At 46.5% G+C, this 25,451-nt stretch overlaps 1 protein-coding gene across 4 annotated transcripts in view; it reads left to right on the forward strand.

The window, feature by feature from the left end:
- The window catches only part of SBF2 (SET binding factor 2), a 2,983,421-nt gene that overhangs the window by 2,495,964 nt on the left and 462,006 nt on the right, over window positions 1-25,451 (forward strand). For all 4 annotated transcript variants that reach the window (XM_069623660.1, XM_069623661.1, XM_069623662.1 and 1 more), the window contains exon 28: window positions 12,263-12,403. In XM_069623660.1, coding sequence (XP_069479761.1) covers window positions 12,263-12,403 — 141 coding nt within the window. The remainder of the gene's footprint in view (window positions 1-12,262; window positions 12,404-25,451) is intronic.

Below are 25,451 nucleotides of genomic sequence, written 5' to 3' on the forward strand. Positions count from 1 at the left end.
TTCTGCCATAGTGGTCGGAAGCATTCCGCAGAGTTCCCTGGCCTTATCCATCATTTTGCAAAAAATCATAATATTTCCCCGTTTTCTACATCCTAACGTCGAGTCAGCGAAGTTCGACACTCGACGCCAGCCCGGAAAAGAAAACTACCGTCGAGGGCTGCACGACGGACTTGGGCCTAGGAAGGCCTCTGGCCTCGGCCCCTACAAGTAGGGAGAGTGGGGGGTGGTACATACTCAACACTATATATAGATATAGATATATAGATAGATACTTTTTCTTATATATTCCTACACACACTAGCCCTCTGCCACAGGGTGCGTATGGAGGGTACCCCTTTCCAATTTTGCCCTAAGTGCAACGGCAAGTACCCTTGGGTTGACACACGCTACCTGTAACCGCAGCTTGCCAAGGGACCACCCCGAGGCGAATTGCAGAGCGTGTAGTCGGTTTAAACTGAAGACTCTAAAGTACCATTCGATCAAACGTTGGGCCCACCACGCCAGGCAACGAGAGGCCATGGAAGCGCAGGGCGCCTTCAGTGATGGCAGCGACGCCATCCTATCGGTCGGACGGCGAGGGCAATGTGGCGTCGAGAGACAGCCAAGCGCAAGTCCCCGACCTCAGAAGGTTGTCCGGCAGGGCAGCTATGGGGAACACCCCCGGTGTCACAAGGGCTACCCACAACATATCCACTAAACACTCGAAGTCCAACCGAGACTCGGCACATGCGTCGAGTTCTCACGGGGAGAGGCACGCAGAGAACAGTCCACCGAATCGGTGTCCTCTGGGCGTTCTCGTTCAAAATCGCCGCATGACACTAGGAAACCATCCACTGTTGCCAAGAGTGCCTCGCTCTCTAAAGTAACGGAGGTTCGATCGTCGGGAGACGAAGATGTCCACCATCCCCAGGCCGCACTCCAGGAGTCAGCGTCAGCAGACCGCGTAACGGCTGCTCCTGTGCCCTTACCTCCACTCGCTAAGGAAAGGGACACTACCCCCGAATCTCGACGCCAGACGTCAAAGAGCTCCGGAAAGGTGAAAATACCAGGGAAGCACTCTTCCAGTTACGGGGAAAGGGGAAAACAGCAGAAAAAGCATTCTCAGCCTTCATCTGCACCACAGACACATAAGGACAAGTCACAATCTTCTGGAAAAATATCCAAGACCCCTGCACAAGGCCATAGGTCCAGTCAGGATATAGCAGGGAAACACTCCCAGAGAGGGTAATCCCCAGCTCTAAAGAATGGTCAAGTGAGGATATAGACAGAGTTATGTCTAGAATGTCATCCCTAGCAGACTTCTATTCCAAAAATCAACAACACTTCCTCGCCTATACCCCTGACGGGGCAACCCCTTCAGGGTCTAAGGACCCGCAACCCCCTGGTAAAAAAACCTAGAGTTGAGGCGCCAACACAAGGTAGGTCTTCTGACCTTTTCCATGTCCAGCCATACTCTCAATATGGCGAGGATCCATCTTTTAACGAGGATCCAGAATTGGCCACGTTGGACGTCCACACTGGAATGGATTACTATGGGGATGACGAGGCCCAAGATGACAACGAGGATGATCCAGAAGTCTACAGAGTAGACTCCCCAGTAGACAAATAACCTCCGGTTACCGACTCTCCTGTTGACAACCAACCTCTCTTAAATGTGGTTTTATCTAGAGCGGCTTAACACTTCTGCATAGATACGCAGGGAGCACAGGAGGAGAGGGACTTTGCCGAGGAACTAGTGAGAGAAAAGAGACCTGTTGCCCAGGCCATCCCTATTCTCAAATCAATACAAAGGAGAATAGACCCTTCCCTTGTCAATCCCAACTTCACCAGGACGGTAAACCCCAGGATTGAAAAACTGTTCAGGGCAGCCCAATCAGACCCACTCTACATAAGGGGGCAACTGAAGCCAGACTCCCTGGTAGTGACTAATACCCGAAAGAGGGCGGGAACACCCTTATCATCGTCTGAAGCTCCCCCCGACAAGGAGAGCAAGAAGATCTATGGTTTGGGAATTAAGGTAGCCTCCACTTCCGCCTACCAGGCAAGGATTGCCAACTCCACCACCATACTGGGGAGTTACAACTGGCATCAGTGGTAAGAAGTTGCGGCGCTCATTGACTCCGCCCCAGAACCTTTAAAAATCCAGTTGGCGCAGGTTGCGTCGGAGGGAAGAGCCGTGTCCGGTTACATCCTTAAGGCAACCTTTGATGCCGCAGATAATGGCGACAGACTGATGGCAGAGAGCACTGTTATCAAAAGACATGCTTGGTTAAGACAATCTGGGTTTAAACCCGAAACACAAGCATCTTTAATAGACAAACCGGTAGAGCACGATCTACTGTTTGGTAAGGCGGTAGAGGACGCCTTAAAAAATGCTAAAGATGAATACGAGACTCTCAAATCCCTGGGCCAGTTAACTAACAAATGCCCCAATCAAAGAGGGAATGGCAATTTTCATCGCCCACGCGGCCAAAACTCACAAAGATACTCCACCTATTCCCAGGGGCAGGATACACCTTGGAATAACAACCAGCAGTCTACCCAAGGTTATGGCAGGCGTAACAAGAGGGGACGTGGTAAGGGTAGAGGCAGCCCCAATAGAGGCGGCAGCACGCCTCCGGCAAAAGTGACATTCTGTTCAGGGTCCCTTTTCACGCATTCCCAGTAGGGAGACGCATTACCAACTTCACCCAAGCTTGGGAAGGGATCACATCAGACAGATGGGTGCTGTCCACAGTGTCCGCAGGATACTGAATAGAACTGTTAGAGCGTCCCCGAAACCACCCTCCACGTCAAAAAGTACATTCATTAGACCACCAGAAGATCCTCCTTGAAGAGATCGCCAATCTTCTAGCAAAGGACGCGATAGAACTCGTCCCGGGACACCAGGTAAACAAGGGTATTTATTCAACTTACTTCCTTGTGTCAAAAAAAGATTTGACAATGCGCCCAGTATTGGAGTTACGGCCTGCAAACAAATATGTCAAGCCCAAAAGTTTTGCATGACTACTCTCCAAGAGGTAATCCCTCTCCTAAAAAAGGGGGATTACATTGCAACATTGGACATGAAAGATGCCTATTTTCATATTTCCATGTTCCCAGCGCACAGAAGATTCTTGCGCTTCAAGGTGGACAGTCAGCACTACCAGTTCAAGGTACTGCCCTTCGGTATAGCCTCGGCTCCAAGGGTGTTCACCAAGGTACTGGCGGTGGCGGCGGCACACCTACGCAGGGAGGCAATCCCAGTGTACCCTTACCTGGACGACTGGCTCATCACGGGGGAGACCCCATTAATTTGCAGATCAAATATTCAAAAAACTATCGACCTCCTCTTCGAGTTGGGTTTCTCCCTAAACGAGAAAAAGTCAAGTCTGGTGCCAAGCACCTCCAAACAGTTCCTAGGAGCTGTCCTAAACACACAAGAAGGGTTGGCCTTTCCATCAGAGGAAAGAATTCAGAATCTAATGCTGCAAATTCCGCTATATAGGGCCGGTCGCCAGATAACGGTGCGCAAAGCGATGCGTTTGCTGGGCATGATGGCGTCATGTATTTACCTGGTCCCCCACGCGCGCCTGCGCATGCATCCCATGCAAGAATGGTTGGCGAAACAGTGGTCTCAGGCAAGTGGTCAGTGGGACGATCTAGTGGTCGTTTCGCCAACACTTGTACGAAGTCTTCAATGGTGGACAAGAGAAAACCTGTCAAAGGGGAAACCCTTTTACGATCCCGAGATACAGGCTGTAGTCACAACAGACACATCCCTGTCAGGGTGGGGAAGCACACCTTCTCCACCACACAGCTCAGGGTCTCTGGTCTCACTCAATGACCAAGAATCATATCAATCTGCTAGAGCTTCTGTCAGTATTCAGAGCTATTCAAGCGTTCGAGCCCTACCTGTTAAACCTGTCAGTGCAGATCCTGACAGACACCACAACAGCAATGTTTTACCTGAACCAGCAAGGCGGGACTTGTTCGCCAAATCTGTCCAAGCTTGCCCAGAAAATGTGGATATGGGCACTCAGACGGAACATCTTCCTGTCATCACAACATGTTCCAGGGGATCTCAATTCTCTGGCGGACGCTTTGAGCAGGGATCCCCTCCCACAAGAACACAAATGGTGTCTACACAGAGAAATCGTAGAAGATCTCTTCTCTGAGTGGGGTTTCCCCACTATAGACCTATTCGCCACAAGCGAAAACAGTTAATGCCCAGGATTCGCATCCAGGTTCCCCCAACCAGACTCCCAGGGGAACGCCCTGTGGATGAACTGGTCGGGGATGTTTGCGTACACTTTTCCACCAACCACCCTCTTCAGGAAGGTGGTCAACAAGATGCACAGGGAATCGATGACACTCGTCCTAGTTGCTCCCATGTGGGCGAGGCAACCGTGGTTTCCACACTTACGCAGACTAGCGGTGTGCGAACTTATCAAGCTCCTGTGCTGGTACAACCTACTGTCCCAGCACCAAGTTTCAGACAATACATCCTCAACCCAACTCAATGAACCTGGCAGCATGGCTCCTGAGGTCATAGAGTTTGGACATCTCAATTTACCTCAGAGATGTATGGACATCCTAAAAGAATCTAGGAAGCCAAACACGAGGTATTGCTACTTTGACAAATGGAAGAGATTTGTTATCTGGTGCCAGAATAAGCAAATCAACCCAGTTGATTGCACTCCTTCCACTATAGTCACCTACATGCTCCACCTGCTGGACGCAGGGTTGGTATTTAATTCACTGAAGATACACCTGGCAGCTCTGTCAGCGTATACCACCTCGCATAACAAGGTATTGTGGTGGAAAGTACCAGTGGTTAAAGCCTTCATGGAAGGGGTAAAGAGACTCCACCCTCCAATTTCTAACCCACCACCAGGGTGGGACCTTAATGTGGTGCTTGCTAAACTCATGGGCCCTCCCTTCGAGCCCATGCATAAGAACAGTGTCAAACACCTGACATATAAAACTGCCTTCTTGGTAGCCATTATGTCTATAAGAAGGGTCAGTGAAATTCAGGCTCTGTCAGTGCAGGACCCTTTCTTTACTGTCCACAAAGATAAACTGGTTTTACGAACACACCCTAGGTTCTCACCTAAGTTTATTTCTAAATTCCACGTGAACCAGTCCATCAAGCTTCCGGCTTTCTTCCAAGACCCACAAATCTTGGCTGAGGTGAAACTACACACCCTAGATGTGCGTAGGGCGGTCCTATACTATGTAAACAAAACCAGACCGCTGAGGAAAACAGACCAACTGTTTGTCTCCGAAGCTACAGGCAAAGAGGGAGATCGCGTCTCTAAAGGTGCCATCTCTAAGTGGATTATTAACTGTATCCAGCTGTGTTACTCACTCTGAAAGAACTCTGCCTTTCACGCCAAGAGCCCACTCTACCAGAGGCATTGGGACCACTCTGGCTTTTATTGCAAATGTACCACTTGACACCATTTGCAAAGCAGCTACCTGGAGCTCTATTCACACTTTTACTCAGCACTACTGCATTGACACTCATTCCAAGACAGATACTCAAGTGGGACAAGCGGTTCTAAGACATTTATTTGCTCATGATCCTTCTCACATCCCACCTCCTTCTAACACTGCTCGCTAATCTATGCACAGCATGTGATCTAAGCAGATTCCACAAGCCTCAGAAGGGTTACATTACTCACCGTAATCGTATTTCTGATGCTTGTATCTGCTTAGATTCACATGCGACCCGCCCTCCCTCCCCTCTGAGAGAAGGCGCATGGCTGCTTGTAGTCTTATCTTTCTATCTGCTTGGATAATCTGTATTCACGCCACTCCTCATGCTATCTCATGTCAGAAAAAATACAATCTGAGGGTCCTAGACGCGTGAGGGATCATGGGTACAGTGGACGTCACACTAGGGATAGTATTACTGGCACGCCCTGTGTCGACGGCCATTTTCGAGTTTCGAAAAACAAACTGTAATACTCTGCAGCTTCCACTAGATGTCGGCCTATGCACAGCATGTGAATCTAAGCAGATACAAGCATCAGAAATATGATTATGGTGACTAATGTATCCCTTATAGAGCATGACCTCATACTGTGAATTCCATTATAGACTAACTCTCAGCCAATCGGAATTCTGGGGATGCTGTCTATAATTAAGCTTTATAGAGCATGCCCTCGGGCCGTACTGGGAGTTATGAAGAATAAGTAAAAGCCCTGGGCACAGCATGTTAAATAAAGCTGATATGTCCCTTAAAAAAATAAACAATGGAATAAAGGTAATCTTCCTGGAGTTGTTGCTGGGAACTGTTTAGGTCCCAGCAAGTACTGGTAAATGTGATGAGGAGGGAGGGGCAAGGCTAAGAAAAAGCCAAGCCACGTCTGCCAGATGTGGCCTGGCGAAGACTGCTAGTAGTAAAGGGGGAGAGGGTGAATGGCCACCTTGCACCCTAACAAGGTAAGGACGGGGTACAGGTGATGATTCCCTGTGCCGCGTCTGTGAAGTGCGAACTGGCAAAGGAGAAGAGCGGTGCTGGCAGGGGGCCTCTGCACCCTGACCCAACACCAAGCAGGTAAGGAGCAGGGAGAGGGGCGGGTGATTTACGTGTCCGCCGCGCGTCTATTAGGTGCGGCCGGGCAAGGAGGAGACTCCCTCTCATCACGGGAGCCCCGCACTGAAAGCCACGAGGCACTGCCAGCATAGCGCCCCCATGATGAGAGGAAGCGCTGCGCTTAGAGGGAGCCATGTCGCCAGCGTAGCGAGCCCGGAGGAATAATGAGGCTTCCCTCATTGACCACTTCGGATTTCCCGAGCCATACCGGCTCCTGTATTCCAGAAATTGGCTAGTGGAGCAGTGCCTTGTAACTCCACCGGGACGTGATCTCACCCTGTTATAGACCTCATTGCAAACAGTCTGACTTTATCAGCATTCTGAAAGAATGCACAGAAACCCTTTTCTTCAGCTGTGTAAAGGCAAAGAGGAGCGTGTGCAGTCTAACAATTTACAAACCACAATGAAACACAACATGTGCAAAATGTGTCGTGTGTTCCATGCACGATGTGCCCTGTTCATTAATTAACCTTACAAGTTACTTGTATGTGCTCCTTTTTCTGCCCAAAGTAGGAACACTTTCCATTTTAGTTACACAGCCTTGAAAGATTTGGAACTATGAAGAATGCGTGTGTGTCGTCGGAGGCATGTAAAATGCACTTAAATCACGCGCTAACGGTACCACTGTGCAAAGAAGCGGTCGCTTTTACTGCGCATATTTGTGCCCATGTTTTTTCACTCGGCGCCGAAATCTCCGTGTGGTCTGTGCTGCTTTACAGCGTGCCCTGCTCATTACTCTTCCGTACACATCTCATACGGCCCTGCGTTACTCCTGTGAAGAGTTGTTAGTGTTGGTCTCCCCTCGAATCCCTTGACACCGGAGACCAGAAAGGAGCTGCACATTTGAGGAATTTTCCAAATGTTCGTGTTGAGCAACGAAGGGGGTGTGGGAGCCGGGGGGGGGGGGGGGGGTGGGGGTTCTGGTTTGAATTGAGCTGTCTGGAAGGAAGAGGCCATTGCATCGTATCTGTAAGTTTTCAAACCCAAACATTGTCATGCGAGTAGCTTGCTTTATGGCGGAGCACCTATCTAGATACAGGGTTTATGGCAAAACCTAGCAATTAACGTTGCCCATGGAAAATGGAACTGAAACATTTTAGCGGCACGTTTGCAGTGCGATTATAGTGCCTGATATGTCGAGAGGTAAAGGTGTCCCAAGCAAAGGGTCTGCTATGGGACGGTGGCGGGGGCTTTCAGACTTTTCAGTTGAAATGGGCCCAGGCCGCATGTGGGCTCCCGAGCATCGCCCCCCATGTTGACAGTGTTACTACACAGCAACATATTTTTTGAATTCGAAACTTTAAATGTACGCGTTGCCGCGTGCATGTTACTGTCGTCTTCGCTGGCACCCAGCGTCCTGCAGCATCGTTCTTACCTCGTTGCTCTTACACCAGTGTGGGTGCATTCGCGCCTTGCTGTCAGAGCAATTACCAGCTTTTCAGCTGCCTGCTCCATAATTATCTGCATTAGTGATTAACATCCTCACTGCATTCCTTATGTCTATGATTACTTGGGCAGCCCACGGGTACTGAACTGTAGGCAAGGGGGCCACCACACATCATATTGAAATGGCCCCCCACTAACCAGAACAAATCTCCAACAGGCCCTTGGTTGTTCCACTAAATCGCACGTTTGCTTAGCGCTTCATGCAGGATAATCCTTGCTTCGAAGTGCTGTAATAGTACATGCACGCTTGTAATGTCCGTTTAAAAACATGTGTACATGGTTCAAATGACAGTCTAGTTGGTACATCACTACTGGGCTATAATAAGAACATGACTTCACTGCACAACCGCAATCCTCCAGTACAGTCGTGTTGTGGTTTTTCAGTGAGTGCTGCTGCTTGAAACAGCGCAAAACAACATTCGTGCTGCGTCTGGTGTCTTTAATTAAGGTCGTCCCCAGCTTTTCAGATTCCTTTCTTTTTCACTGCATGCCACAATTCACACTAGCGGGTATCTATGGTAGTATATTTATGTAGCCCACTACGAGTTTTCTAGAAGCGAGGTGTGAAACCTCTACATATATCCACCTATTTGTTTTAAGTATGGACAATTGGAAGGCATCGTGCTTCCGCGTGAGAATGAGTGCAACTATTGAAGCCGAGCACGGTGCGATCTCGTATTGGTAAAATACCGCCCACGTGCTTAAAAAGGATATTACAAGTCCCCCTGAAGTCTCGCGACCTTCTAAAGGAAATCATCCCTTGGCTTCGTCCCTTAAGACGGGGATCATTTGTCCCATATACGTTATATATAATGTTTAGTAGTAGCACATATCTGCGTGCCTTGCTAGCTTGAACTGCGAGTTGATGGACATGCCACGGCATATAGGCCCGTGGTCTAGCAGGGCCGTTGCCGTCTCTGGCAGTTCCTCTTCTAGGCCATACCTGCCAGAAATCGTGCGTCAGCAGGGGGCATGGTTCTGACTGTACCCCCCATTTGGAAGGCAGCTCCATCCTTGGATGAATTCTTTGAGCTTCCCTGCTCCTGGAAAGGGATGGGCACTTGGTGGTGGTAGCGAAGGCTGAGGCTGTAGGACATGCGCATTCCTTTGCCTCTGCCCCTGGCGAGTAGTTCGCCCTAGCCTTGCAACATGGGCCGCAGTCCAAACACATTAGTTTAAGTGGCGCTTGCCCAAATGCTCCGACCCTTCTAGATTAACACATGTGCACCAAAGGGCCATTTTTAAAGTGTTTAGTTGTGCATGCCTTTAATTGTGGTTAACAAAAAAATGTTGCAGGCACACCGGGTAGTGGATGTAGCCTCTTTTGTCACCTCGTGCTACATGTGCATGCTGCGGAGCCCATCACCGGCAGGGCTGTGCACATTGAAGGCCCACCACGTCAGGTCTTTGTGACTCCTTGCATATTTTTTTTATCTTCTGGAGCACACTTTCTGGAATTCACAACTCAGGAAGGAGATACTGCAGTAACGTTGCTGCGAGTCCTCCTTCCCTAATGGGTTTCTAGAGGTTTGGCCAGGAGGCGGGCACAAATTATGTTTTAGTGTGTGTGGGGTGGGGGGAGTAATGGGCTCCTCATGTGGTACCGTCAATAACATTTGACTACTTTGTGGGCGGCAGTGGATATGTTTAGGGATCTGAAAGAAGCAGAGCATAGGTGACCACACTCCAAACCTTCACCACCCCAGTACTGGCATCTGGCCAGTGGCGGAGGCACCTTTTAGGTGCGGGGGGGGGGGGTGGATAATAGGTCACCAGTGAGGAACCACGGGGGCCCTCCCTCCACCCCTGTCTCCGCCCGGCTCGCTTCAGTATTCACCACATTCCAGTATTACCATACATCTCCAGTGCCAGCATCAGTGCATTCCTGTTTCCATACTGATCTTTCTCTCTAGTAGCAACATCTACACAGTCAAGAATGCCAGCTAACATCCCATCAATAGCAACATCACTGCAAGCCTCATTATTACACCCCCCCCCCCAAACCCCCCAATGACTGCGGGCCATAAGTAGTATATGAGGTGAACTCTGAATCCTGAACCCATCCCAAGTCCCGGACCATACTCGGTAGACCAGGAATCCAGACCAGTGCCTTTTGCCCATAGCAGTAAGTTACTTGGAAGCAGACAATGGTCATATCCACAGAACTCTCAATTGGCTCCCTTCCTTTAAGAGGAAGGATGCCTAGGCCCTGGTGCCTAGGCCCTGCATAGGTGTTCCATAAGAGTTAATTCTCCCATTCCTTTGAGTCTTCTCCCTTATACTCGAGACCAGGGACTGCCGGTCCTTGTGGCTTCCGATTGAGTCAGGAGGCATATGACATACAACTGAGACAAAGGGACGTTTCAAGGAAACCCCAATCACGTGTCCGATCTGAAACCAAGAGTAGTGGAGGGTTCCGATTTTTGTTTTATAGAACCTGCGTGTGGATGATAGTGAAAAACTTCAAGACACTGCCCCAATTTCACCTGCAAAGTCAGGGCTCTGTGGTAAGTGTGGGAGGCTTCTGGGCAAGGGAAAGAAAATTAATTCTGGAAAGGGAGTTCTACTTAACTGCTCTGGTCCACAAGAGGAAGAACCAATGTCGATATGGAGAATGCAAATACACAAGTCTGCGGGACCATTGACACAGCCAGAGGTGCCTGATGCCCACGGAGGGCAAATGTATAGCCACATAGCAACGCAGGATTTCTTCTTCTTCATTCTTGGGTGGCTGCCACACTTCCTGAAGCCTCAGGGAGGCATGATACAGACACGGGGGATTCCATTTATTTACTCATGAATACAAACAGACCAATCACAAAGGTGAACAGAGACGCTTGGTTTCCAATTCAGGCAAACCGTACTTAAAGCCTCCAACAGAGCGAGCAAGGAGAGCAGTTTGGAGGAGACGCTGAGCTGGAGTCCGAGACACCAAGGCACTCAGAGGCTGCTAGAGAAGGAACGCTGGAAGCCCCGAGCTCTCCTCACACCTGATTGTATTCACAAATGTGTCTATGGCTCACCGAAGGCTAAGCCTTCTTTAGAGGGTTTTGCCATCTTGGGAGCAGACTACCCTGTCATGGTGACTGCTTGACCAACGTGTCTTGCCCATAAAGGTGCATGCATTGTATGTTCTCCTGGTCTTAGAGTCCCTCTGATCTGCTTGTGTTCACAATCACCACATCACCTCTGTCAATTCCTGGTAAGCAAGTATGTTTGCACAGATGGGGGGGTCAACGGCCTTGCTGCACACATTCTACTGACCTGACACAGTCACTGCACCACACCTAGCATTAGAATACAGCTACACACCACACAAACCGCACTGGCTGCACACATAATGAGTGCACCCAAGCACTATTTACTACCCTACTCTCTCCACTGACCTGGACTTCAGTCCCCGAGAGCGCTCAACCTACATCACTTAGAGGTCAAAGCAATGGTGTATAAGGCGCTATACAAATGCCAAATAGCATAATATAACATAACACATGTAGACCGCTTTCACTTGGTACCCCATTCTCCCAGACCTCACACTTCTATTGGCAGTTTCCAACACTACAGTCTCCTTTCTTACAAGAGCCAGTGATTCGGGGGAACAAGTTTAAGGGACCCACATCGGGGATGCTGACTATACTTGTGTGGGCGAGAAGCAGATGTGATTAATCTGAGAAATCCGTTTGGGGGTGCATCCAAAAGGCCTTCGAGATGCTCAAGGGTTGGCATCGCTTAGTGGTCGGCTTTTCCCGTCCCCCAGGGTCCCTGTTACACCAACGCCATTCTGTGATATGTGATACGAGAACTGGATCTTTAGTGGTCAGGTCTTTGAAACTATATATGTATTAAAATAAAGTTTTTACATAAGCTGACAGACCAGCACCTGCAAATGACAATCTACATCACAAACTTCAAGAATATGTCCTGCTCAGAAATAAATACAACGGTTGTAGTACGCAAAGTCACCAAGGACCCTATAGATGAATGGCAAAGTCACCAAGGACCCTATAGATGAATGGCTATCTCGAAGCAATTTGATTTCAGAAAAAAGTGTCTTGATATTCTGAGCAAGAGTGTTTTTTTCTTATCAATGCATTCATTTTAATGTTTAGCTTTGTAACAATGCCCAAATGGATGCGGTTTTCCTCGTTCTAAAAAGGATTATTCACATTTGGTTCTGATGTTGAATTGTATCTTAACCTCTTGAACTCCTTGTTTTATCTCTTGTGTGTTAAGCTCCAGTCTCCTCCCTTGAATCCTCAAGCAGCATCGAGCAAGAGAAATACCTGCAAGCCTTGGTGAATGCCATTTCTGTTCATTTCAAGCAGACCTTAAGCAGCACGATTAAAGTCCGGCCAGCTATTGCCTTGTCTCCAGGTAAAGCTTGGAAGAGTTGTGATGTGTTGTATGGGATCATTGCAGACACATGACTTGTCTGGAGTGTGCTAGAAGAACTCTATGTAGCATTCACACGTGCACCTTGTTAAAACTCATTGCCAAGGGTCGTCCTCTCAAGCCTTATCTTCCCACAATGCCCCACTTCATAAGAACCTTCCCCTTTCACCCTTTGACCCCATTATTCACCCGTTCTAACTATGAAAGAGATTACTTCACCTGCACTTCTGTTAATACTGGGTACGACTGGGGCACCAAACGAGTGTTTCTAACATTCATAAATTTAAATTTATAACAGTTGGCGATGAACTGGTGGAGCAGCACCTGAGAACATGTGGGGCGAATCATGCATTTTAAAGTCCATTGTGCCAGAAACATTGGTCAAAGCTACATCCCTTTGCTTCATGCTGTGTGCTCAAACTGACCCACAAAATCGTCTGCTCTGGCCGATCGGCTTGACCCTTCAGGAATCACACTTTCCCCACACAAGCCAGTCTCTGCCTGAGTAATATAGATTACAGACCATAATGTCAGAGGGAGAAGGCCACCGTCTTGTTTTGGTAGACAAACATGATAGAAATTGCATTATATAAAATATAGGCTACCTCTAACTGTATGAAAGCATGTTCTGTTAAGCCCAGAGGCAGTTCTGCGACCTAAATGTAGGAGGCCAAAAGCAGCATTCACGGTGATGTCAATACACACCCAGGTAACTAATACAACCTTCTCTGGTAGGTCAGGCAGTTTATCCTAAATAGTTCACGACACACACAAACTCACAGCACAGGTTGTTTTTTGAAGAATAAGTGGCTGTTTTTTGCACATAGGATGATGACCAGACACCAAGTATTGGTTTGTAACAAAGCCTCACTCCAGCCCTCTATGCAATAACCAGGCTCTCGTAAGGGCAAAGTGAAATCGTAGGATGAGTACATTTTTGCAGTTCCATGTGTTAATATCCCCGCAAGAATATCGCCTGACAAAAATATTGCCATATTTTTGCGTCGATATGGATCCATAGAACCTGCGGGGGACACCCACTGTCCCAATAAACCCATACATTATCCCCACTAATAATATCGCCTGTGGCCTTAGCCCACGACCAAATATATGGGGATATTATTGGTGGGGATAATATTACCTGATACCGTTCTTGCTTTGTGGACATAACTCGCTTGCATCAAACGTAGCCATGAAAAAAGTAAAATAAAAAAGTCTTGTTTGGTACTGTGATGACAGAGTGAGAGTAACCTATCACCATTGCCCTGTCAGAACTGTATTGTTTTCAGTTTTTAACTGCTGTAATAAAATCACAAAATACCTTTCATTTTGCCATTATATGCATATAGGTTCAGCATTGACCTTTATATACTGCAATGGCTCTTTACACTAACTTTCATTTTTACCTGCTATATTGAAATTGTTTCGTACTAACCACTCCAAGCATTCGTCACTCCTAAAACTATATGCATCAAAACCGCCTTAAAAACTTCACACTCGACAAAAGGGTTGTGTGATTGTTCAACATTTGATTTCAAATGTCCCTCGCTTAAGAAGATGACAATATGTTGGGTCTTTCACTTGGAAACATCAAACATAAAACAGTGGGGCTCCACAGTGATTGTGGCATACCCACAGCTTCTGCCTTTATCTGATCCTGGGATTCTCTTGGTACAGAGCCGCATGTAGGAGATCGAGGCCATTGTCTCTTCTTTAATGCCCGTGGAAACGAGTTTAACATGTCCTTCATTTTGCTTTCTTGAACAGCTACATGCTTCATTGCTTCCTGTCACAATGTGGAAACCAAAGATCATACAAATAACAGCGATAGCTTTATTCGTTTTCTGCGGGTGATGTTTGGCGGAATACCTGTCAAAGTTTAAGAACAGACTCATAAAGGGAGCTTTTCCACTAAAACGGTCAGGATAGAGGAAGAAATCCAATTCAGTGACAGGGGCCTGTGAGATGAAAAAAAATAGTGGCATTAATTAAATATCCAATCCCTATCCTTATCCACATGCAATTTCCACAGTGTGTTTTCCGAGGAAATCTTAATTTGAATCAGCTTAGTCCTAGGTTGATAAAAGTGCCCCAGCACCCTTCTTTATGATGCACAGTTATCCGGAACCTTGCAGCCATACAACATTCTCCTAGCAGACAAAACCATTCAGATCACAGCTCTTGCCCTAGATTTTCCTTTGGTAGGATTTTCTCCCCACACCAGGGTCTTTTTCACACTGCAGTATTATATCTCCATAGCCAAATGTCACCCTCTGGTGCTTCAGCCCCAACCTCTTCTCAGTTCTTCATCACAACACTTCCTTTTTGCTCTGGTGGCTTTGCAGCTACTAGCAAGACCTGGAGAAGAGCCCCAAACAAGTATATTCCCCAGTTACTTCTTTTCAGCTTCACCTGAGTCTTCTGGGTCACTGCCCTCTGCTTCCCCAGCTCCTCTCACCACTACAGCACCAAGTCTCTGCAATGCTGTCCTAACTCCCACACAGCATAGTGGTCTGTTCCTCTTTTTATATTGAGGCTTTACAGTAATAGTTCCATTAAAGGGGTAGTTCGGTCAGAAATGTTATTGGCCCAATGTATCAGGCATGTATTTCAGAGCATACATCGATCGTTCTTAAAATGTCCAGTGCAACTTACCTGAGTTGTTCCCACTTTAACACATACGAAAACGATGGTTCAGGTACTGCCATCTTGTGCTATTCTTATCCGTTGATCTATCGCCCTAAGTTCAAGCGCCCTCGCAGCACTGATTTGGTTTGCCTGCCCCTAACGATGAGCAGAACCAGGAACTTAAACACACACGTATACAACAAATGCAAAACTTTTGTTTCAGTTTTACAAAAATGATAGAAACATTTTAATTTGAAGAAAACAGCAATAGTCAGGAGCGTAACAAGTAGTTTTCATTTTGGCACAACGCTGAAAATAGTTATGTCCACGAAAACTTGGTTAACTTTTTTCAAACAAAGTTCATAGCTAGCGAACTTCGCATCATTCTCATTTTTGGTGTAAATACAACACTTACTTTCACATTCGCACGTTTCTAGAACCTATAAACTGCCATGTTGCTGCTTGTTATTGCAACCGCAAAAGGACAGATTGTCTGACGATATTCCCAGATGATCGTTATCACAGATGCGTTATTGATGATATTATCCAAATACTGTTGAAGAAGCCGTAGGTCGGTAGGCTGTACCCATGACAGATGCACATTGGGATCATATAACTATGTATAATAGAGAATGCAAAAACATATTTCAGTACCCACTTTATAATTGAATGTAGACAGTATATTCTTATGTTTTCTACAAGTTTAAGTTACAATTAACGTGTATGATGTCTATTGTTTGCGTCAAATTGAACATTCATCCGTCACAACGTTCATCATGTAGCATGCAGCACACTTTTCATCCACACTTGCATAAATATTATTTAAAATCTTGATTGCATTGTGTTTTGAGATTCCATTCTTACGTTGTGGCGGGGGATCCACCGTGTCGAAAGACATTTTTCTGAAATAGAAACGTTACTTTCTGGTGTAAGCTTTCAATATATTGACTCTTATCATTTCCTTGTGGATTCTCGACACATTTGGTCCTTCAAATTCTTATTGCGGTTTATTCAAGGACACATAACAATGGGACCCTTCATCTAGCGTTCACAGTGTGCCCGAGTCAGTTTCATTTTTGGTAGCACATGCCACAAAAATGAACAATATTAGTGACGATCAGAGTACTGAAAAACACGGAATATTTCAAGTAAACCATATATGACAATATTTACTTCCATTTTAATGGTATCAACGCGCCTGTTCCCACTACATGTATGTTTTCTTTCAAAGATGACCTTAGGCGCGGTGCACACATGCATGGATTTCCCTATACATCAATAGTGATCTGCCCCCAGCTCTCTGCTTGGACAAGGGTTGGCTCAGCAGAGAGTTGGAGTGAGAGGATCAAAGATATCATGAAGGATATCGTGAAGGAGAGTAGTTTGTGAGATGGAGGTCCAGGTAGTGTGTTGCCACTCCCAGACAGCCATGTGGATGATGCAAAGGGTCTTGAATTTGATTCTTGAAACAACCACAAAGGCATCAGAGTTTGTCCGGCAGAATGGCTGAGATAGAGAGAGGTACGGAGATCACGTAATAGTGTAGAGGCACGAACAGTGGAGTCAACGTGTATGTTGAAGTCAACAAGAAGTAGTAGATTGGAGGCAGAAGTCACAGGAGAGAGTCACAAGTCACCCCGTTCAGAAAGGAAGACGGACACGGGCCGGGGGGTCTGCACATAGTGGCAATGCTGAGAGAGAGAGTCGGAGAGACACCCAACTTGCAGACAAGACTTCCAAAGGAGGAATAGTGCTGGGTGGGTATGAGAGAGGTAGGGACCAACTACAGGGAGATCAGGACCACTCCACCGCCAGATCGGTTGGGCTGAGGCTTGGAGAGGATCTTGTAGACATCATTGAGGAGGGAGTCAAAAGCAGTGACAGAGCTGGGGATTGAACATCGTCTCGGTGAGAGCGAGGGCGTCGAGATCCAAGACTTCAAGAAGGAGGCAGATGTCCGTAGAGGCTTACTAGCTTCTGTGTAGATCTATTCCCGCAATCATATCGATTTCTGCATTGATGCAGGTGCGCCTGGTTGTCCTCCACATGTGGGCCTCTACAGTAAGATGTAAATGTGCAAAGGCCACAGGCTCATGTTCATAATGCACATTGGCAATACATATTCCTTTTCCTGTTTATTTAAATGTTGGCTAACACTGTGGCACATAAACCTTTGGTCTATTTCAATCTGCAGCCACTTATCATGGTTCCTAATTTCCAGCGTGTTGAGACTCCATTTACTTTGATTTATTTATTAGTTATTTGTGAAGCACCTAAACATAAAAATGATGCTTCAAGTTGCCACAAGACCAAAAAAGGGTGGGGGGCCAGGTAAGAAAACAACAATGATATGATATGATAAGTCATTTATGACACACCTGTACACAGGTGTTTCTAGGCGCGACAAGACAAGGAAGTGAGAGGAAGGAATGAAGACGGACACAAACGATGCACAGTTGAAGGCGGTTTATTTAGCAAAGATGGGGTGGTAGAACGCCCATCTATCCCTATTTCTAAGGATGGGAGCAAGCTCAACCATCAAATAATAAATAACGCAGTCCTAGTAGTTTCTTGTCAAATCAAAATTGCCTATACTAAAAAAAACTATTGCCAATACTTGCGCTATAACAAATGTCTGCGGGAAAAAGGTGTATGCAAAAGAAAACAGTGTTCAAGAAAATCAGTATCAGGATGGCTGAAAAGTGTGGTTTTCTTCCCCACGTTTTCAGCGCGGGACAAGGTGGCACACTTGGGCTTTGGAACACTCTCTGGCTTCTTCAACTCGAGGATGCAGTTTTGGACATAAGCCATGGCCCTCCATGACAAAGTCTCTTTCCAAAACAAAGTATCTCATTTGCAGAACGCCTGGGCACACACAAAACAATGTTCCTTCTCTTTATGATCTCAAAGTTCTCAATGCTCAGGTTCACAGTTCATACTGGGTCTCCCTTGGTTGGTCTCGGACCCTTTTAAACACAAAGTCTCAATAGGTTGTGCTCGGACCCTTTTAAACACAATGTTCATTTACAGGTCTCCCTCAGTTGGGCTCAGACCTTTCACAAGGGATTTAAAAGTTCCTGTAGGTCTCAGTCGGCTCGGACCGCTTTCAACAAGAAGCACTTGATTCCACGTAGGTCTCCCTCAGTAAGGCTCGGACCTCACAGTGACAATACTGGTAGGGTTTCCTTCCCCTAAACGTCCAATCCCTTCAATTCACAGTTTCTCACAGTCTTAAATGTTTGTCTAAACAGAGACTTTTGATTGGGCACTTTCACTATGCTGGACCAGTCTGTTACTCTGTAGCATCTTTTCACAGTTCACAAGTTATAGGCAAGGTGCCGTTGTCTTAGTGGTTGTATTTCCACTACATATCCCATATGGTTAAATATTGGATTTCTTTCTCACAAGAAAAGTTCATATATTTCGGACAAGTTCCCGCTTCAGCCTCACACACGTGCCGGGTGTCCCCTCACTCAGAAACTCACCCGCCATGCAATGCTTTTGGGAAAAGACTCGCCGCTCTCAGATCTGAGGTCACGGTCTCAACACCTGCCCCTCTGTCTCCCTGGGATCCCTGGATCAACATCCACCCAGGGAAAGCAGCACTGGTCTTCATCTGGCCTGCTGTGAGCAGCTCTCCTTGCTTTTTAGTTCTCTCTCCAGACTGCAAGCCTCCAGCCACACTGGGTCAGCGTTCCGGCGTCTCACTTTTCCTTGGCCCAAGTAGCAAGTGGGTCTAGGATTGAGAAGGGATCACCTGCTGGACTCAGCCACTCAGCCTCCCTTCAGTTCTCCCAACTGCTGCTGCTCTATTCTGCCAGGAATGCCACCTTGTATACACCTGGGCTTCTTTAACAGGCTGCAGGTGTGAGTTCTGGCCTGGGTCTGCTTTTCCTTGCCTGACTCTCTTAATGGGACAGTCCAGTATTAACATGGGGCAGTCTGTCTTCTATCTCTGTGTGGTTTTGAGTGATCTTTATTCTTCTTAGTCGCCTCCTCTTCTTCTTAGTGATTTTCGAAATTGGGGAAGGGGAGTTGTGATGGAAAAATTGTCCTTGAAAAGCATAATGGGTGTGATTGTCATTGAACGCTTGACCTTGCTTGGTCTCAGTGGGGCAGAGCCACTGCATATTACTAGAGGCATTCTTTCTAGTTGTAGCACATGTGTAACTCAGTGGGGTAAGGGAATTATGGGAGTTGTAGTTTCCTGTTGTGATGGTAGATAGCTCGTTTACAGACTTGTCAGAAAAGGAGGGATGTATTAAATGTCCTCTGGGTTTGGATGAGGGGGGTACTAGGTTACATTTAAGGGTCAAAAGATGGTTTGATTTCCCACAGTGTTTTCTCTTTAACTTTTCTAAGTTAAAGAGTTGGGGTGCAACAGGATTCTGCTGACAATGTCCTTCAAAGACAATGGTGATATCGGGTAGCAGCGTGTTGGACAAAAGGGGGAATACCGCATCTCACCTGAGGGCATTCCTCCAACAGTCCCCTAGGACTCCCTGTCCAGGTGATCCTCCCGCACTGGTCCACCCCCAGGGTCTGGTTCCAAAGGTGATGGCCATGCCCTGGCCACCTGAACAAAGAATCCCTGGGGTCTGTATGTGAAACCACCCTCGGGTTTCTCTTTCAGAAGTGGAAGACAAAGGGGAACAGAAACTATCTTGCTAGGCCTTGTGTCATTCAGATAGTGCAAGGGGAAAGGAGAGAAGTGCCAGGGAAGGGGAGTGTGCAATAAGCAAGCTCGAGTAAGTGCTGCCAGAGTGGCTAGCTCTAAGTAAGTGCAAGTAGGCAGGAGGCTGTAGGGTTGCAGATACAGTCCATAGTGTGCGGTAGGCCCAGAGGCAGTGCATGGGACCACTGTTCATGAGGGAGCCTGGTCCCCACAAGGTTCAGAGTGTGGCCAGGTAACCAGTTAGCATAGCAGAACGAGAACATCAGCAGGGGAGAGAGAGAAAGCAGAAGCCTAAAGGAAGGTCTTCAGTTGCTTCCGGAACCTGAGGTGGCTCTGCTCAAGTTTGAGAGACAGGGACGCTGTTCCATAGGGAGTCACCCCAGCCGAGGAGAGAGATCTCCCCCCACTCTCTGCCTGGACAAGCGTCTCACCCTCAGAGTTGGAGGCGGATGAGCATAGGGCTCGAGAAGGAAAGTGCTTAGGATGAGAGAGTTGGATGCAGTGTGATCCCCGGCCCCAGAAAGCATTGTGGACAATGCAGAGGCTCTTGAACTTGATCCTGGCAGCCACCAGGAGCCATGTGGAGAGATTCCAGGGTTGGAGAGATACAATCTCTTGGTTTGAGGCCAAGGACAAGTCTTGCTGTCTTGTTCTGGATAAGTTGCAGAGGGTGAAGAGTAGAGACAGGAAGATTTAGAAAGAGGCTGTTGCAATAGTCCAGCATAGAGAGAACTAGGGCTTGAGATCTTGAGATGTTGAGCTTCTGGGGAAAAGAAAGAATACCTCTGAGGAGGTTCAGCTGGCAGTGGGACTTCTTAGAGATGTTCGTTATGTGAGGAGAAAAGGAGAGGGTGGAGTCGAAGATATCATCAAGGTTTTTTGCCTCGTCGGAAGGCACAGGTAGAGGGCGCAAGGAGAGTGAAAGAGGGAAATCAGGAGCACGGGGTCCCAATGAGAAGGATCCCAGTCTTTCTGGCATTAAGGCAGAGATTGTTGGAGGCACAGTGCTCCTGAATCATGGATAGACAGGAATAAGCGAGAGAGGAGAGGAGGCAGCGCAGAGCTAGAAGGAGAGCAGAGTGTCATGCGCATAACCCTGAAAGTTAGGAAAGAATGTAGGGATGAGGTGGGTCAGAGGTGCCAAGTAAAGGTTGAAGAGCCAGGGTGAGATATGCGGTCCCCACTCTCGAGGCCAAGGATAAGTCTTGCAGCCCTATTTCAGATTACCTGGAGGGGGGGCCGAGAGAGGAAGCGGTAGATTAAGGAAGAGGCTGTTGCAATAGTACAGCATAGAGATTACCAGAAACATTGAGCTTCTGGGTAAAAGTGAGGAAAGAGAGGATACCTGTAAGGAGGTGAAGTTTGAAAATGGCTGCCTTGGCAAGGTCCAGGATGTGGGGAAGGAAAAAGAGAGAGGAGTCGAAGATGACTCCAAGGTTCTGGCTTAAAAGGAAGGGGAGGGAGAGAGCCCAGGGAGTATGGCCAGAGTGAATTGAGGAAACAATGAACAGCAGTCCTAATAGAAAGGATCTCAGTCTTGCTGGCATTGAGATCATTTGAGTGAAATACTTGAGATAATCAGACCGGCATTTATTGTTGAAAAATAAATCCTTTATGTTGATGGTTAAAAATAGAAAAAGCAACGAAAAGTAGAAATCTGTATGCATATGTAGTGACATTACTTCACATACAGTAATTCATTATAAATCAAATTTTGTATCAGTTACATCTCAAGTCACATGCTATTTCATTTATTGTACAATAAAAACAGCTTGCATGCACTGCAAAAGCTTGCAACTGCCTTTGTTCAACATTGTAAAGAGAGCCACACATCATTTAAATCTCGAAGTCAACCTTTCCACAAGTTCATGTTTGGGAGGGCAAACCTCTTTTGCAATGTTACGTGGCACAGTCTGGGCCCTAGAAACAAAATCTGGGTTAATTCCATGTGTTTCAATGGCCAGCACATTCAATATCAGATCTTTCACAAATTCAAAATCCATCTTCTGGTAGATTGGCTTTGCCACCAACGGTTTGCTTCTTTTGGTAAACTCCTTGTTCTAATGAGGTATCCCGAAAATTCCTGCTGTTATTGCCTGTTCTCCTCCATTGTTCTCGTTGTGCGCAAGTACAGCCAGTCTTGTTCTGGCCTCCATACCGTCTATGCAAAAATGCAACCTTTTAAGCCTGTATTTAAGGCACATATTTCGGAACACCTCCAAATCTCTGGTGTGGCAGAATTTGGTGAGTCCCCTCATGTCTCTTGAAAGCGTTTTGTCAAAAAAGATCTTCTCAAGTGCTGTGTGAGCAAGGGAGCATGTAACCATCCATCTTTTCTGGTGCTCCTGCTCTTTGCTCAATGGTCTATGTGCACATTCATGGAAATGTTTGTGTTCTTGTCAAGAGTGTACGTTAGAACAATGGTGCTTCACTGAATGCCATTTTTCAAGCATCATATGAACAGATCCTTGACAATTTTTTGAGCTCCACCAGGAATGGTTGCTTACAGCCTGTGACCAATTTAAAATGTTTTCTGTGGCCTTTTTTTCCAGCAGCTGTAATTATTTTCAAAATGGATTTTGCGACGTGCCATACATCATATTGAAGCTTTATTTCTGGGAACTGCTCTCACATGGCCTTGTCAAATGAAACGTGCCTGTCAGTGGCTATCAGGAAAATGCGAATTCCTCTCGATTGCAGAAGTTTAATGGATTTGATGATACCATATTTTTCCATGGCAACAGAAGATGTACATTCAGTTATTTGTACAACCACCAAACTCACTATTATTTTGGTTTTCATGTCTTGGAAGTGGTAAGCACAGTATTTAGCAGACAAACCAGGACTGTTGCATCTTTCCATCACCAGGAAGTCAGAGCCTTTTGCCAGAGAGTGCATTGTCCATTGACAACTGTTTGAGTGTCCATGCCTGGCTAGTAGCGGGGGACAAGAAATCCTTCTGATATTTGTAGTGTTGGGTTTTCAAAAGGAACTGGAGTCCCACAAAGTTAGAAAAACGTGAGTGTATTCAACATTGATTTGCTAAACAATGCCGATGAACAAAGTACATTTCCAGCAGGCACTTTTCCAAGCATAGGTTGAGCAGACCATGAAAATGAGTTATGGTGGTGTACACAGCTCCCCTTGATCTGCACGTTGGTGCTTTTAACTACAATGAACTCCACCAATGGCTCCCCACAAATCCTCCCATGCAATCTGATTGCATTTAACCATTTTCATAATTTCGATCAGGCAGCAGTTGAATACAATGTATTTTGGTTCCTTTAGTAGCCAATTGTCCAGAGGTACAGTCAATTGCGATTCCATTGAGGTGGATAAATCCTCATCACTAGGAAGAGGTAAATCCTCATCACAAGCACAATCGTCAATTAGTAGCGAAGATGCTTCAGTTATTTCTATGTGTGATACTTCCGATATGTCCACATGTATTGGGGAAACAGCTAACATTTTCAGGTTCCTAGAAATAATGTGTTTATAGGGTGTTGATTGTGGGGGTGGTTCTGCAAGCAATTCAGAAACATCGGCTGTGTTGTCTGTCTCTTCTGGGTGGTGCTGTGTGGTGTAACAATGATCCAGGCGTACTTTCCATGGGTCACTGCTAACATTTAATTCAAATTCCGGCCACCGTGCTGCTGCATCACAACACTGAATCTTGTGTGAACCATGCTCAGCCTCAACATGTAGTTGCTCCCAAGTCACGTCTGTTTGGCAACCGACATCATTGGTTGGTGTAGTTGTCTGAGTCTTTATGCTCCTCTATATCAATTTCCTGGCTCTGCCTATTTAATGGTAATGGAAATAAGAAAGATGTCAAAGCAAAATTCAAAATAAATTACTAAAACGGTCGGTATTGATAAAGAAGCCTAAAAGTTAACATTATACATAACAATAATCAATATGTTTTAGGTGGAACTTCAACAAATACATATTTTGTGTAGTCGCATATAAAGGATTATTCTAAAAAAGTTACTTGAAAGGGGAGTGAGGTCGCTGTTGACTCCGGAATAGTGGTTGATGTTGCATCCTGGCCCTTTAATCGATGCAAATAGCCAGAACATTGTTCGTTAGAAAATGTACATTGATATTATAACTTGGACCACATCAGAAACAAAAAAATAAGTTTGTGTGCAAGTTGCTTGGCCTCACCATTAGGATGTTGGACTTGTCTGTGGCTTCCTCCATTGTAACGGTCTGTACTTTCATCGATGCGGTCTACATAAAGACAGACATGATAATTTACCAAAAAAGATGACATCATTTTTAAAAGACGCTATGGAAGTGTGTGTTTGGTAAGGCTCCCGTTGTCCAGAGCTATTTGAGTATCTGACAAAGTAATCTAAAGTTAGAAATGTAACCAAAGAAGACAGTGTCAAGAAGGAAAGATCTGCAATGAAATATCAATGGAATTATTCCCGAAAAACTGAAAAACGTTTTTTATGGTACTTGCCCACAGACTATTTCCATATGAGTGCTCACGTCAAAGACTTATTTATTTATTTATTTATTTGCATTTGTAAAGCGCACAACTGCCCTCAGGCATCGTGGCGCTGTTAAGAAGGCTTACTTGGTTACATAAGAGCTTGTGAAAAACAGACTTGGTGACAATAAGTGCTGTCAAAGATACACAGATTGCCTGATCCATTTGGAGGGGTGGCAGTAGCATACAATGCTTAGGGACAGTGTAGGTGGCACAGACATGAAATATACCCCCATCTTAAAGGGCGGCAACATTATACAATGCAAAGTCATTATAGGTAAGGTGGCACGCACATGCTACACAACCCCATCTTAAAGGGTGGCAGCACCGTACAGTGATAGGGTTGGTGGTGGCAGCGAGCTGAGGAAATGGTCCTAACAGGCCTAGGACATTATGGCTTTTCTTTGAATCATAGAAACAAAGTTTTAGGCTGGGGGGGATGCGAGAAAGGGGAGTGTTGTTCCAATGTAAAATAAAAACGGAACAACACTGGGGACCGGGAGGGGTAACATTTGGAGGGGTTGGGCGTGGGAGAAGGCTACCAAAGATTGGGGGGTGGATCACAGTACACACATATGGTGCGTAGGGGGAGTGCTGCACCACAAACAGACTGGGGGAGGGGGGAGCACACAATGCAGTCGATCAAGAAGGGGGCGGACGCTCGAAGGAACAACTCTGTCCACAGGAGGGGGAAAACACACCTTAAGAGATGAGTGGCTAGTGGGGGCGGGGGGACACGTATTACAGCTAAGGGAGGGAGGGGACATATACTCCGACACAACGAACAATGGTGGCGGGTGCACACACTGCGACACTTGCAACCACAGGAAGGGGGGAGCACGCACTGCTAGGTACACTAGCTGGAGCACTGGAGATCATAGCAGTTGCTAGCTGATAGTGTTAGAGAATGCATAATTACATCGAGTTGTAGGCTCACAAGAAACGGGCAGCTGGTGTATAGCAGAGTAGAGGTTATGACCTGGCCTATGCAGTAATGCAAGTAGCACGTGGAAAAAGTTACATTTCTTATGGTGAGTTGGATCAGCTGTTGCGTCGGCAGCAATTGAGGTGGGTCGCTGGAAAAAGTTTAACGATCGGAGTGAAGGGTTCAGAAGTAAAGAGCATGAGGTAGAGAGCGGACGCCCATTCGGGGAGGTAGGTAGATGGTCGGTAGGCGGTGTAGAAAAGTAAACAGATGGTAGGCCGAGGAAGGGATATGCATCTTACCT

The sequence above is a fragment of the Ambystoma mexicanum genome, chromosome 11 (assembly GCF_040938575.1).
Source record: "Ambystoma mexicanum isolate Mex_15411 chromosome 11, UKY_AmexF1_1, whole genome shotgun sequence".
Taxonomy (NCBI): domain Eukaryota; kingdom Metazoa; phylum Chordata; class Amphibia; order Caudata; family Ambystomatidae; genus Ambystoma; species Ambystoma mexicanum.